The sequence below is a fragment of the Amia ocellicauda genome, chromosome 20, assembly GCF_036373705.1.
Source record: "Amia ocellicauda isolate fAmiCal2 chromosome 20, fAmiCal2.hap1, whole genome shotgun sequence".
Taxonomy (NCBI): domain Eukaryota; kingdom Metazoa; phylum Chordata; class Actinopteri; order Amiiformes; family Amiidae; genus Amia; species Amia ocellicauda.
This window is the reverse complement of record NC_089869.1, coordinates 13940050-13956222: the sequence shown is the minus strand read 5'-3', so window position 1 is coordinate 13956222 and position 16173 is coordinate 13940050. Positions and strand designations below refer to the sequence as shown.

At 38.7% G+C, this 16173-nt stretch overlaps 2 protein-coding genes across 2 annotated transcripts; both read right to left on the bottom strand.

Moving 5' to 3' along the window:
- Positions 1-2671: 2671 nt before the first annotated feature.
- On the bottom strand, positions 2672-10538 carry irf1a (interferon regulatory factor 1a). The gene is made up of 9 exons (XM_066692927.1): positions 10469-10538; positions 10040-10205; positions 8739-8838; positions 6262-6441; positions 5293-5391; positions 4876-5034; positions 4490-4542; positions 4130-4226; positions 2672-3698 (listed from the first exon to the last, which is right to left on the bottom strand). Exons 2-9 carry the CDS (start codon positions 10124-10126, stop codon positions 3577-3579), a joined length of 897 nt encoding a protein of 298 aa, XP_066549024.1. The 5' UTR covers positions 10127-10205; positions 10469-10538; the 3' UTR covers positions 2672-3576.
- A 1375-nt stretch (positions 10539-11913) lies between these two features.
- On the bottom strand, positions 11914-15642 carry LOC136716134 (myb-related transcription factor, partner of profilin). Its single transcript, XM_066693633.1, has 3 exons — positions 15221-15642; positions 14691-15115; positions 11914-13989 (listed from the first exon to the last, which is right to left on the bottom strand). The coding sequence occupies exons 2-3, from the start codon at positions 15088-15090 to the stop codon at positions 13277-13279; spliced, it is 1113 nt and encodes a 370-aa protein (XP_066549730.1). The 5' UTR covers positions 15091-15115; positions 15221-15642; the 3' UTR covers positions 11914-13276.
- Between the last annotated feature and the right edge of the window lie 531 nt (positions 15643-16173).

Sequence of the window (16173 nt, the reverse complement as noted above, 5' to 3'; positions counted from 1 at the left end):
GTTTGTTTTTCTTTTCATCTGGTAGAAAAGCCATTCAGTTACAGTGTAACACCTTTAGTTTTTTGTTCCTGGGTAGTAAGTGTTATTAATTTCCTAATTGCTTATGTATTTACAGTATGATCGTAAATCTCAAAACTATTCACTTCACTTCTAAATGTTTTGCAGTCATTTTTGTATTACTTTAGTATAAATACATGTTAATTTGGATTCATATGTTGTTTTTTTTCTGTCTATGTGAACGAAAAGACATTCGCCCGTTTTCTCATTGGAAATAGTTACATTTCAAAATATCACTGTCCTGGTCACAAAAACAAAGTTTGTGGGGAATAATATACATTTTATATTCTTGTGAGGCATAGGCAATTAGGAAATAACACTACCCAGGAACAAAAATTGTGTTATTTGTCATTCAATGTAAATTTCCATCCACGCAGTTTTTTCACGGTTAGTTGGAATTTACATTACTGGTTTTCAAACATGTAATGTCAAGTTTGTGGAATTGGAGTAGGTTTTCGGTTCTGATTAGTTATTCTGCTGGAATCTAATTGGGAGTGGTTTAAGTTCTAACTGGAAGGTGTTGTCTCTAAAGAAACTGCAGTGCCTCTATATTTTGATACATAAAACTCATGGACTGTCTTTGGATTCCCCCCCACCTGTGGTATTCACTAACTCGGTGGTTCATAATCCTGTCCTGGAGTACCACCTATCCTGCTGCTTTTTCTTCCAACTGCTCTCTCAATTACCTAATTTAACTATTATTTGAAGTAATTTGATTACATTTGACTCTTTAAATTGTGTAACTGATAAAAAGTTGGTTCCTTAATTAGATAATTTCCTTTTACAATTTTATACTTAAACTGCCCTCAAAAATAATTAAAAGGCTCTTATTTAGGAAATTATTAGTTCAAGTAATTGAGAGCTTGTTTGGAACAAAACCCAGCAGGTCAGGGGCTCCTCCGGGACAGGATTGAGAACCACTGTCTTAATAGAAACAATGAGTTCTCTAATTCTGAACATGCGTCTTCCAAACAGCTGTGAAACCAGCAGAAATATAGCCCTTCAGGACTGAGACTGGGGGAACCCAAATTTCTGATCATGAAGAACTCAAACCGCAGTGTATCACCCAGATTATAAACTTACAAATGATCCCTTCAACCTGATCCCGCTTCTCTTCAGTCCATTAAAGGAAATTATTTTTTAATAACTGTTTTTTCCTATTATCTTTTATCTTTAGTATGTCATGTAGCACTGTTGCATATTATTATTGAGCAATGTAGATTTCAAAAGTGCTATCAACCACTGTGATAAAATGTTTATCATAGAAAAATTACTTTCCCTCGTTTTGTGCAGATAAGAACGTTTGTTTTGCAAGCGTGACAAAGGACTAAAGCTGTATCAGCAGGTTTGAAAGCATTCAGATCATTTAAATACAAGAGCATCTAACCCTTAGCTTGATTGGATGTTTAATTCCAGCTAAATTGCCAATTAAGTATTATTTACTGTGCTGCTAATTCTGAAATGCCTGATGCAGAGGGAGTAAAGGATCCTCATTCCTGCAGACTGTGTGTATTTTATTGTTAGCCACTGTCCCCTGTTGAGCAGTGATCTGCAGAATAAGTCATGAGTGTCTGAATGAAGTAAACTCTTAGGTAGCTTGGCTGACCCCATTCAAATCAAAACTTAATCCTCGCGTGATCTTTCTTCAGTAGCACTTGTTGCACTGCCAAGTTAGGCATAGCCGGTTCTGAACTGACACTTTGACAGCAGACGTCGCTCCCATTTCAAATAAATGCAACATTTTTAAGTCATGTTGGTTTAACAATCTTTTCACAACGTTTTAACCGGAGTAGTTTCTGGGGGATCCGAGTAGATACTTTTGTGAACTTCAATAAATCTCCTTAATGTCACCCATGCGGTTTTGGAAGTTTAAAAATGTAATCCTCCTGCGTTAAACTGAGATTGCAATCAACTATTAATCTAGTAAGTGTAGTCCTCAATGTGCTGTCATGTTGGTATGTACACCAGTTTACCTGGAATTAATGAATTTGAATGCCTGTCATTTTTATTTCTTCTAGTTCAGGTTTAGGGTGGCAGCCTGTATCACAGCTGAAATTATTTCATGATGACAAATTACACACAGTAGAAACCTTATGCTATATTTTACCCTTAATGCCTCATTAATGTTGATGCTGTGGAGTTGCCTTTCAGTCTTCAGATGCCTACAAGCAGGATGCTTTCAGGCTAGTCGCTAGACAGTGATAAAGGGTTGCAAATGAGGTCAGGCACAGAAGATAATCTGTCGGTAAAGATCACTAATAACACTTTAAAATGATGGGCTGATTGTTTACTATTCATACACATTTGGTGCTGTTTGTGATCACCCCTGATGGTTTATTACAAATACATCTTTAGAGTCTATCAGGTGTGATACTCACCCAAAACAGATATTAATTTGCAGCAATTATTTAAATTCCACATATACAAACATGTGGAACATTAGAACTCCCAAATATATGAGATGGGTAACTAAAATGTCACAGAGGCAGAGAATTGTGCATGTTTATAGAACTAAAAAGGATAAAATATTTCAGCAATATCAAGGCATTAAAAGCAGGCTGAGAGTCTATTTCAATCGTGTCGTTCTTAAAGGAGAACAATGTACAACGGAGGATAGATTGTAATATTATTTTAATTCCAGTAAACACTTCGGTATTTTTTGTCAAATACAAGAACATATCTGCGTTGTTTCCACTGCTGTTCTTTATCAGCATGGTTCTTGTCTGTTTCTCAGTGGCTCAGATAAGTATTTGTGGATTGAAATAATGCAGCCTAAAAAGTTATTGAAAGCTGCATTTCATAGTATTCACACCAGTGTTGTTCAATTATTATAAAAAGTTTTAAAAGTATTGCCTATAATTGATCGATATGTCCAGTTTATGTCTTGCTTATAAGACACCTTTCAGATGCATTTTCAGAGTCTGGTTGATCATTGAGATGTTCTTGAGTCTGGTCTTCACGTCACACTGCTTTCTGTAGACTGACCAATAGCTTTAGTTTAAGGAACATTCATAAAATAAACTGCAATGTTTATTTTAAAGTGGTTTTCAGTTTTATATAAGAACATTGTAATGCATCCTCTTCAAACACTGCATCGTACTTGTACTAATCTTCAGAAATGCTATGTAGTCATTTCCTGTTGCTTCATATGAAAGTCCAGTATCAGCTTTTGCTATATTCCTGATCATATTATGAAGACATGGCTGAAATGGAGCAGTGAGTTCTGTTCGGGCTTGTTCCTTCCCTGGTTTCCAGGTTTGTGGTTTAGCTCAGTCAGACGTTCAAACAATGCAGTATCTCATTACTGAAGTCAGTGTAAGGAGTGCTGTGAAAAACAATGCCCCTCTGTACCAGAAAGTTTTGTTCGTTTTGGGGCTTGTTCCAGTGAAAAGTTGTCCAAGCCGCTTTCAATACGGACATGGATTCAAGTTTACGGTCCAGGTTCAGGGATGAGTCTGAATCCTTAATCCAGGCAGCTGTATAGTCATAGGTAGATACATGTTTGGTTTAATTCATCTTTTACTTGTGGAAAATCATGTTGGCATGTGTGCGCAAGTGCTCCGGGATATAGGGCCGTTGCTCCTCGTTGCACACTGAGTAGTCGGCCTGCATCGAAGTTCCTGAGAAGCCGACCCCGTCATCTGAATAGACAGAAGATTGTGATCAGCAAACACTCAGACTGAGAACGAGACCTGCCAGGAGCATAGTGCTGAAAATGACGAACAAAACCTTTGCACATCCCAGTATGAAATTATTTGCAATATGCTTTTAGGTTTATGACACTATAATTTCAGTAAAAATAAGGGAAATCTAAAAGTAAAAAGTAACTGAAATCTTGATAAAAATATGTTGTTTTTTTAAATATATATTGCGTGTGGCCCCTTGAGTTCAAGTTGGCTGTGCCCAGCGCATATTCAAGTGAGGTGTGGACTTTAGGGCCCAAGCTGCCCTCCCAGTTGAGGCTTTTACCAAATGAGATATCTGACGACCTCAGAATCACGTCTGTTAGATCTTTTCCTGGCGGTGGTGCTTGTAATGTTGTGATGGAGAAGTCTTTGACTGAGACACTTACTGTAAAGACTAACCCACGGTGCTGGGAATTGCCTGGAGAGTTTGCTGGCGCCCCAGGAATCATTCCACTGCTCCATGTTTTTCAGGTGATCTACTATCTGTGTAATTCAAGGGATGTTGTCAGAACAATAACATTTAAGATTTAATTAATTCCAGGGTTTATATATATATAGAGAGAGATCTGTCATGATGTTTTATACACAAAATGAAAGTTATATGTATTTCATACGTAGTCAATAAAAACATTTAGTCAATTTAGTTTGTTGCATATTTTTTCTACTCATTTAATTTTAAATCAAAAGAGAGTACATACTCCCCCCCAAAAATAATATAGTTATAACCATACAGAATTTGCAGATACCTTTAATACAGCTTTTGCATGCTCGTCTTCTCCCAAGGTGTTCTCCATACTTCCTGTTCAAGATAACATAAAACACCATCAGGGATTGCTTCAAGGAATTATGTGTCCCAGGCTGCTCAGGTTTAAAATGTATTCAGAGCTTTTTCTCCATTTGCAAGTTGTTTTTCTCCTGCTGTAAGTCACAACTGGGATAACATTTTTTTATGATTTAATGATCTTTAAGAATAGTGCAATATATAACAAGACACTAACACACAGCATTCATTTCTCATTCAGTAAAATAGACCTGCTATGTTTTTATTATTATTATTTCTAATCATTTAAATGACAGCAGTCTGTGAAGTTGTGTTATTATGTTGCAATTACCCTCGAGAAAATGCTCGTACCATTTTTACCGTAGGGATAGAAACCGTGTGGGTCCAAGGGCTCAGCAGGTTCTGTCTTCAAGTTGAGGGCCGGGTAGTAGCTACTATTGGTATGGTCAAATCCTGGGCTATATCCGCTTTCTTCTGCTATATATCTGGAGAAGGTCTGTCCAGAAATGTCTGTAGGAATCATTAGGAGTCATTATATACATTGTTATTTGAGATACATTTAAAGGAGACAAATCTCAAATAAAAGCAGACTTATTAGTTCATAACACCTTAAGACAAATGGCATGTCCACAAAAATATAAAATGTGCAGGACAGTGTAGAGTAGGGGGGAATAGTCATCCTGTGAAAGAGATTTTAAAAAATAACTGATGCTTTCGTTATGTGATCGCCAAGCCTGTGGCAGCTTACTGAGGAATAAGAGCACTTGCCTTTAAATCTATCAGCTGGGCAGTAGCCGTCTGTCTGTAGGGTTTCTGAGTATGGGAATAGGCCAGCGTCTCTTAAATCATCGTTCAGGTCCCTCAAACCTAGAGGAGAGAACATGGCGAATAACTTAATTTCAATTGAAATTATCCCAGATTTGTCTTATATTGCACAAATATCTGCTGGAAAGTTGTGTCAGTATTAAGTATAGCCAGGGAAAGCAGAAGTAGACGTATCTCCTCATACTGAAACCGTTCAGGGATAAAAGTGCACTTTTAATCACTTCATTGGTTCTTTAATTTCTTCATTTAGTTTCTTCTCTGCAGGACTTTTTCCTTGCAGCCACCTAGCTGTTGATGTCAGATAAAGGTGTATTGTTTGTTCTGTCTTTTTAGCATCGGATTCTCATAAAACTCATATTGTAAGATTACCTAACGATTTGGCAATGATCATTTCAGGGGTAATTTGCTACAAACAGGTTGAGTGGCTGTTACGTTTCCTGAAAGCTTTTCAACGGCTTGCAAGCAGCACAAGTGTAAACATTCAAACTTGTATAACTCCTTAGCGACTCTATTTAAGCTTGACTATCGAAGTCAGCCGTGTCTAACACAGTTTATGTAAGATAAGGGCAGTTGGGGGACTGTTTTCCTAAAATATTAATTTCACAGCACTGTCAGCTTGACACCCACTTCCCTACATGTTACTCCTAGCCCCTGTTCTGAATCGAGCTTCCATTTAATCTCCACAGATTTGTAAATGTCTTAAACCAAGATGAAAGATCAATATTATTAAACTTTGCATTCAGATAAATGTTTTATTATTATTATATTGTTTTACAAGAATGTACTTGAAGAACGTAGAGGAAGTGTCGGATATTCTGGTGTTATTTGTCAGCTATTAAGTTATAATTCATAATTCAATTTGCAGCCATTATAATATGTTCTTTGTATTCGTTTCCACTTTAAAGTCCTTACCTCTCTTTCGTTTGGGGGCTTTCATGGAGGGGAGCATCATGTAGACTCTGAAGGCATTGTGCCCCTTCTTGATGCTCTTGTCGTGCAGTTCCTTCACGTCTGGCAGGGAATTCAGAGCACATCTGAAGTTGGCTTTCCATGTCTTGGGATCTGGCTTGTCAATGCCCGGTTTATATCTCCCTGTAAAAGAAAAAAAGACCTAATATGTATACACTCACCTAAAGGATTATTAGGAACACCATACTAATACTGTGTTTGACCCCCTTTCGCCTTCAGAACTGCCTTAATTCTACGTGGCATTGATTCAACAAGGTGCTGAAAGCATTCTTTAGAAATGTTGGCCCATATTGATAGGATAGCATCTTGCAGTTGATGGAGATTTGTGGGATGCACATCCAGGGCACGAAGCTCCCGTTCCACCACATCCCAAAGATGCTCTATTGGGTTGAGATCTGGTGACTGTGGGGGCCAGTTTAGTACAGTGAACTCATTGTCATGTTCAAGAAACCAATTTGAAATGATTCGACCTTTGTGACATGGTGCATTATCCTGCTGGAAGTAGCCATCAGAGGATGGGTACATGGTGGTCATAAAGGGATGGACATGGTCAGAAACAATGCTCAGGTAGGCCGTGGCATTTAAATGATGCCCAATTGGCACTAAGGGGCCTAAAGTGTGCCAAGAAAACATCCCCCACACCATTACACCACCACCACCAGCCTGCACAGTGGTAACAAGGCATGATGGATCCATGTTCTCATTCTGTTTACGCCAAATTCTGACTCTACCATCTGAATGTCTCAACAGAAATCGAGACTCATCAGACCAGGCAACATTTTTCCAGTCTTCAACTGTCCAATTTTGGTGAGCTTGTGCAAATTGTAGCCTCTTTTTCCTATTTGTAGTGGAGATGAGTGGTACCCGGTGGGGTCTTCTGCTGTTGTAGCCCATCCGCCTCAAGGTTGTACGTGTTGTGGCTTCACAAATGCTTTGCTGCGTACCTCGGTTGTAACGAGTGGTTATTTCAGTCAAAGTTGCTCTTCTATCAGCTTGAATCAGTCGGCCCATTCTCCTCTGACCTCTAGCATCAACAAGGCATTTTCGCCCACAGGACTGCCGCATACTGGATGTTTTTCCCTTTTCACACCATTCTCTGTAAACCCTAGAAATGGTTGTGCGTGAAAATCCTAGTAACTGAGCAGATTGTGAAATACTCAGACCGGCCCGTCTGGCACCAACAACCATGCCACGCTCAAAATTGCTTAAATCACCTTTCTTTCCCATTCAGACATTCAGTTTGGAGTTCAGGAGATTGTCTTGACCAGGACCACACCCCTAAATGCATTGAAGCAACTGCCATGTGATTGGTTGGTTAGATAATTGCATTAATGAGAAATTGAACAGGTGTTCCTAATAATCCTTTAGGTGAGTGTATGCTGGGTTCACAAAGCCAGGTTACCCTTATTCTTGGACTACCCAATGTTATTTTATGTAGAATATTCCGAGACTAGGGATAATCGATGTCTTTGAAACCAGCAGACAAGGTGTCTGCCTAGAGCTGAAGACGAAGTTGAAATCTATCATGAGGCAGGTCTGCTGGTCAGGAGCCAGTGACAGACAATTTAAATTGTTGAAATTCAGGTGTTTTGTCTTAGATTAAATATACTTTTTTTCTTTTCACCAGAACCAGGTTTATAAATAAAAACAGCTTTCCACATTCGGCAAGGAAAATGTACTTGTGTATGACCCCACAGCAACTGTGAGATTAACAAAAACCTGATTTTATTTTGGTTGAGAAACCTCATCAACACCGGAATGCACACTAAATAATCAAAAATATATGATTTAGAATAGTTAAGTTTTGGTCTTGTCCTGCTTCCAGACTGTACCAAAACTGGCAAATTCCATGCCATTTTTGAAAGCTAATTTAAAAGGATGGGAGAGATACCAGCAGCAGGGGAAATATAGGAATTGTTACAACTATATTGATTTATCAAAAGAAAATGTTTTCTTCTTTCTTAAAGCACAAGCTGAGCGATGAAATGAGAGAATTACAAAAGGCAAAAATGACACAAAAGGACAGTGGAGAAGAGAAGAATAATCATTTTAAATGCCTTGATCAGACTGTGAGTTGGGCACCTTCACTGGTGTTCTGGCATACTATGGAAATGCGATCACTCCTCTTTGGGAGCAACGGGCTACATACAGGGGTGGATTCACAGTGGTGCACCAGTCCCAAAATTGAAATCCACTTTCAGCCAAATTATACTGAAGTACAAATTTGAATGTGATGTGTACTAAAGCAGCTGGTGCTTTGTGTCAAAGATTGTGAGTGATCACACGGAGGGCCTTTTCTGAACATGCCCCTGACATACTCAGTGAACACAGCAATATCTGTGTCACAGAGAAAACATACTTTCCATTTAGCTGTCACGGAGCGTTATACAATACAGTAAGGTCCAGGCTTGTCTCCTTACCTGTGTGCATTGCCCAGTTTCGGAACAGAGTGGCGTCTTTATCTATATTCCAGCCGTGACGAGCTGCATGTTTCCACGGGATCTGAAATACTCCCGCAGTCTAAGACAGAGATTAAAGGGAAGAAAATCACTTTGCTGTTCATTTCCTTATTTTGTGATATTTGATTTACATTCAGTGCAGTGTCGTGTCGTGTGGTATGTAGTAGAACGTGAAAAATCTACCAGGTAAAATCCCAAAACAATACATTTTCTTTCCTTATATATCATGTGAGCGATTTGAAGCTTGTAAGCTTCACCTCAAATGAAATCAGCTTTTCTTATAAAAAAAAATATACAACTAGGGAGAGACAAAGAATTTCTTTAATGATTTCTAACATGAATTATTGAGAAACATTCAGCTTCTCTAATCATTTCAGTGGTCAAAGTTTTAACAAAGTATATTTATATGAACTCCTGAAAATGTATATCTGTTTTTTTAATGTTATGTTTGCCTCATTGTTTGCAAAGGGTGTGTAAACTTTTTCTTAATAACATGAAAAGACTGGCTATTGTGGTTATTGCTGTAGTTGAAATGGGCCTTCTCTGTGAAGATAACGTGTCAAACAACATTGTGCATAACTTTAATTAGTTCTAGTTAATTTTTTACAAAGTATCTATGTTCCCTCTACAAATGAGTGATGTAAAATCATTTTTTAATGAATATAATTTTAGTTTAGGTTAGTTTGCCCTAAATAGCAAAATGTGCGCACACAAACAAAATCGACAATGAGATACATGTTCAGAAAACCATAAACATTACTAACCACACACATTAATTATTTTTCAACATATCAAAAGTGCCATCTTAAGTAACTCCCTTTATATGTTGGCATTTAGGTAATACATTATTGTTCAGAAGTGCAATGCCATGTGTTTAGAGGTTGCTCCATCTAATGTCTACAATGTCCTTTGTCAGAATTTATATCTGGCTAATACAGAGATAGGACAGCTCTTGGCCCGATAGTCAACACATGTGATTTTCTTCTCAGCTGATTTATATAACCAAAGCTTGATTGGTTGATTGAGCCTTCCCTGCTTCTATACATCAGTCTGATTTGATGCATTAAGATTTTAGAAATAGTTTCACTCTCTCTATCGTGTATATTCAGTTTAGGTGCAACCTAAAAAACCTGTTTTATGTCAAATTGGCAGTAAATTATGATGAATCGTCTACTCTTATTATCTAACTAAAATAATGCAGGTGTTCAAGGCCTGAGACTGCACAACAATTGAACGCCAAGTCACACATAAAGTTTGCTTACTTCATCAAGCCAGGTAACACCAGGATACTTTTGGGATCTGATTTGTTCCTCCAGCCAGGGTCGCAATCGCATACGGCCTTGGTGCATTTTTGATGGATCCAGCAAAACGATTTTAATCCCAGAAAAGAACTGACAGTCCGAACCGGGATGAAAATGAGAGAAGCGTCTGTGTGAAATGAGATATTGAGTTCAAACAGTACAGGTTAGTAATTGATTTCCATGTTCAGGTAATATAACACTCAAGAGTCCAACACTCCCATATTTGTATTTATTTAAGATAAATAAAGTTCAGTTCTTTATACTCAAATACTTGAATCCTTCCCCCTATTTATAAAATAAATCCATAGACTGACATAAATCATACAGGAATCATCAACCTTTAAACAATGGCGTGGGTTATCTGCCATATATATCTCACATCTTACTTACCAAGGCAAGAGGCATGTAGGCTTGAATTTCAGCAAACAGGTTCCCTCGGTATCTGTTCCTGTGATGTAAAGTAGACTTTCCAGTATACTAAACTATATATTTACACAGAAAGTTTTAAGCTCCTCCTTCACTTCCAAGAATCCCACACCCACATTATAACTTGATAACTCTCTCCATCACACGGCTTGGCTTTGTTTATCAATAGGCCTATGGAGGAACAAAGGGGGGGTAAAGGTAGAATATTTTGAAAGATAATTCTGTCTAATCAGATCACATGCAGAGAGTGGAGAATAGGGGTGTATGGCTGAGTTCTAGCTGTATTCAAACTGCTTTCTTTAGTAAAGTAACTTGTGAGAGAATAAGGAATAGAGACAAAACTTCTACCGGGGGGAGGATTGAGATCTGGAATAATTTAGAAGGTTTTGACCAACACTATAGAACTGTCACACTGCCTGTTTATATCAATTTATATCAAACCAGTTCTGCATCGCTAACAGAATCATAATTTCTAAGTTATTATAGGAATAAAAAACGTCCAGAATCCACAAATATTGCATCCTGCCTTGACTTTAAAGGGATATTGGCTCTAACTGTGTATAATCACAAACCATGACATAACACAGCTAGGTGGCATTGAATGCAGTCCAAACAGAGAACAGATATGCTGTCAATGTGAAAGTTGTGTCACCGAATCTGTCCCATTTAGTTTTCACTCATGTGTTGGCAGAACTAAACCCAGGTTCCGTTTTTTGAGAGCTCAAAAGGACCTGAGACCGGTAATACAGAAACCTTGTTCAATCTGCAAATTCTCAGAGCAGTAGCAAAGAAACGTAAGAAAAGTAGTTATTTTTATTTGGTCAGGTCACTTCCCTTTTCATGGTGTTGTAAAAACGCAGTTAGTAGCGCAGTAGGTACAGTACAGGAAATCTGGCATGCAGTTATAACTGAAATTCTCTGTAGTGGTCTGCGGAGTTTAAAGTATTGTCTCTCGACATACCATTTCTCAGAAGTAAAAAAACAGTACTTGATTTCTGGGCAGGTGTTCAAACATTTTGTGTGTCTTCTTCTGTTTATGTATGAAAAGGGATAGGTCAAATTCAATTTAAATATCACAACCGTCAGCATAGTTCTGCATAGGCTCATACGTATTGTCTCACTTATTAATATGTAAAAACGAAAATTGTATAACAACATAATACTAAGAATCAGGAGTCTGCTATTCCCGGGAATGGTGAACAACACCAATACAGTCATAAAATGTGGTAGAAAATAAATATAGGAAGATGACTAAAGTTTGTGGTTAGTGTAAGGTTAAACAATAGAATTACTCAAAGCAACATCAGAGTAAAGATGCCGATAGTAGGAGAGCAAGATAATGGTTTTATTTCAAACACTCGTTCTATGTAGGCATTCTAGCAGGTGCTAATATGAGGTGTTATTAAAACTGCTTTCTTTACAAATCTGTACCTTGCAAATATGATTACAGATAACATATTATGACAGGGCACCAGACTGTTTTGCTAATAATAATAAGTAATGGTGAAAAAGCCCTACAAATAATGTAACTACTGTTTCTCTTTAAAACAATTCCTTATATTTATTACACTTCAACCAGTATACAATACATACAATGTAAACATATGCTGAATTAGCTTTTAATATTTCTTAATCATGTCTTCCCTTTTGTGCCGCTAGGCATCTGAGATGGGCAACTGATTTGATGTCACATTTCCCAGAGCTTGAAATTGTAGCGCTTGCCAGTTCAACTTGTTCACACGTGTTCAACAATCTTCATATAGGTAGGTTTTCCACTGAAATGTCTCGTTTTCTGTTATTCAAATTCCTGCTGGACACATCTAGTTCAGTGGCCTAGTAAAACACCCACCTACAAATTGCATCATAAATGTAAACTTTTCTAAACTTCTGATCTCCACTGGCACTGTGTTCAGACTCCTACACACTGTAACCTCTCCTATTGTGGCATTTCCTGCTCAGACAAATCAAATAAATATTTTACTGACAGTCTGTTGAGTATATTACCAATCATATTCATATTTATATTGTAAGTCACCCTGGATAAGGGTGTCTGCTAAGAAATTGAGTAATAATAATAATTCACATACTCAATGCATAAACTTGACTGATCATATTTCATATTACCAGCCTGACTAAAGCAATTCAACTTCATTACTTATGTCTTGGTTAATTGATCGATATTATGGTCCTTTGTTCGGCAGAGGAAGTCACAGGTAAACGAGCAGCCGACCGAGCTGCGAGAATGGTATAGTTAGCATATTTTCTCTTCTGCCAAATATGCTTTGAGTTATTAACTACATACTAATTGGAGAACTCAAATAAATAAATACAATTACTCCTTACAATTGTTTTAAAAAGAGGAACAAGTATATGTGGAGTGCACTAAGAGCTCCATGGGCCCTTTTAGTTTGGCTTATTATTAGCTGGTTTTGTAGTCTGGTCGAAACCTAGCGCTGACTGACAACTTCCCCTTCACTTGAAAAGTTTGGTTCAGTCCTCTTGCTCTGAGTGATAGCTCCTTTACCATCATGAATCTCTTGCCAAGAATAATAAAAACAAATAACACATGAAAACAAAACAGGAAGATGAAATGCAATATGAATATATATATAATTCTGGGTAAGATACCAATATACATTTTAAAGATAGTACTTGCATATTCATATAATTAAGTACATCAGTAAAAATAACATCTGCAGCAAAATTGCCAATTTATATTCCATATAAAGTTGACTGGAAACTTTGTATTGAATTTTAATTTTAATATATTTTTCAGTCTTTTTTTTCTGCTTTCCGGGCAGTGTTCTCGTGCTGTGTCACGGAGGCAGCAGGCACAGGGTCTTTAACAGCACTGGGCACAACAAAAACAGAGCGTTCCTGCTGCGTCGCCAGCAGGTCGATCACCCTGTCCTGGAGGCAGTTGGTGGCATCGATGCTCTCGGTGATCTTGTGATGGATGCCCATGAGTTCCTCAGCCAGGTCAGACACCGTCTCGTTCTTCTCGGCGATGCGGGAGGCGATGCGGGCGATGTTCTTATTGGTCTCACACATCTCTCTGTAGATGAGTCTGTTTTGCCTGGTCAGGGTGTGGAAGCCATCCTTCAGAGCGGCCGTTTGCTCACGGTGAGCCCTGAGGAGCTGCTGCTCAAAGGACCCCAATGACATGATCTTGCTGGAGCTCGACAGGCTCTGGACCTTCAGAGGGCCTCTCAGCCCAGGAAAGGAGCCCTGCACCGTCTCACTGGCTGGAGACCCCTGGCTTGGTGCAGTCTGTGCTTTGTTACACAATGGATGCGTGGTGCGTACTTGGTTAACAATGTTAATTTCATGATTTGAAAATGGTATGGAGCCAGACTGTTCTGTGTAGGTGTTAGCCATTTTGTGTACAGGTGCCAGTGGAGAAACTTCACAGCGAAGAGCTTTTGTGGCTGAAGGCTGAGGTGTGTCTGATGAGACTGTGTCCACAACAGTGACAATATAAGAGTCTGTTAAAAAAATAATGCATGTCAATGACATCAAACATACAGCCGATAAATCAGAACAAAAACTGAAAATGAAGGTGCCTACCCTAATATTGTAATTTAATTTGATCATGACTAACATTTGATCTAGTGTTTCTTTCAGCACAAAGTAATCATTATTTCATGGAAATGTTTTTCCATACCAAATTAATTTTCTTACTGTAAGGATAGTTATGCCAAGAAAAACTAAAACAGATTACTTACACAATACTTCAATATGCAGTGAAAGTAAGCCTTTGAAAACTTTTAAATCAATACAATTCAGATGCACAGGCTGACTAGAAATGGCAATTGTAGGAAATTAACTTCAATCTTAAAATATTACTAAGATATAATGGATCAAAGTTCCACAGTTCCAGTGAAATCTTCCATATGATGTGTAAATCAGCTCTGAATAAATGCTTCTGTGAACATTTAAAATCATGCCAAGATTGACATGCTATTGTGGCACAGGTCCTATTATTCCCTGCTTCACTACAACGGGTGTCATGTGTTCTTGACTCCTGGCCTTGTGTTGCTGCTAATCTTGCATAGGGACCAGCTGAGAATGGAAACACCGTGTCCACCAGAAAAAAGTGACAGGGCCTGGGAAACTCACCAAGAAGAGCAAACCCACATATCACTGCCGTACCAGTGGCAAATAAGTGTGAAAAGCTTGACGCTACCTTCAGGAAGGCTGCTTATGCTGGTTGTATCTTGCTCCTCAGCTTTGACAATAGTGTGGATATTCAAGGAGTCATAGACCCTCTGCTCCATGGAGGTCAGGAAAAGGGAGGAAGGGCTGTTTTGAGGCATGTGACGTTGCGCCTCGACAACCTTGGCTTTGGTTCGGCGTTTCAGGTCCTGCCAGCGCCTCTTGACTTCGTTGATGGAGCGCTGAATCCCTGAAGTGGCACAAACCCTCTCTGTGATGTCAAACCACATCTTGTACTTCTCCCGGGTTGTCAGTCGGTTCCCCTGCAAGCCGAACAACACGTCTTCCCTTTGGGTCACTTCTTCGATCAAAACCTCCAATTCGGCATCTGTGAATTTGTGCTTCCGCATGCGCTCCCTAGGCTGTACCATGTCTTCTACTTATACTTGTAGTTATCTGTCAAAATAATGCAAACGTATATATATATATATATATATATATATATATGTTACTGCAGTGCTGGGTTTTCTGTTTTGTCTTGATGTAAATCCACAACCATACCTTCGTTTTGTTTTATAGTCATCTGTGTAAGTGGCAGGTGCTGTGCTGCTACCTCGGCCTAAGGCTGCAGCAGCAAGTGCTAACAACGGTGCAGAAAACAGCGGTTGCCACTCGGCCGTCTGCTCTTCCTGTGGAAGTAACCATGACAACATGCTGGATTCAGGACTGAAATACTGAAGCCCACTACACATGCGAAACAAGCCACCTCACTTAAAACTACAGGAGAAGAAATAATACAATTGTCTACAGGGATGTATATTGGTTAATAAACAGTAGCATCAGAGCTTGGTTTGTGCCTCTTTTTCTGCGTTGTAAAGAGCACTGTGGAGACATCCCCCCAGGAGACCTGTGACTGTTCACTGAGCGATGAAGCAACTGCAGTGGCAAACAGCACTCACAGGGGAAACAGCACTCAGTGACTATGCCTGTTACGAAACACATTTCAGCAGTTTAAGAAAGACAATTTACTGTGAAAAACTAGTGTCCCCCCATACAACAACACATTTAGATTAAAATATAAATTACATGCATAACACTTGATTTTTAGCAGAGAACTGACATATATAGTTGAAGTTAATTTTTTTATTATATATATATATATATATATATATGTGTGTGTGTGTGTATATATTTGTTTTCTTCTAATGTAGTTGTAAACTAGCTGTCCAAAAAGGATACATCTTGACTTTTCATAACCTGTGAAAAATAGTCTTCTATATGAAGCTACAACAATTCCAGGGATATCTGTCAGGTATGCATGATGTTCCCCGCTCTCACGGGAGAAAACACCGCCGCACCCCACCCCCAATCACCGACAGGAATTATTTTACCTGGGGCCCCCACATACCCTAGAATTTGCCTCTGCTTGGGTGTCATGCCTGGTGGCATGTTCCCCTGTGCCTGTGAGTTTCCTCCCATCCCCCAAAGACTTTCTATTGACAAGACAATTACAG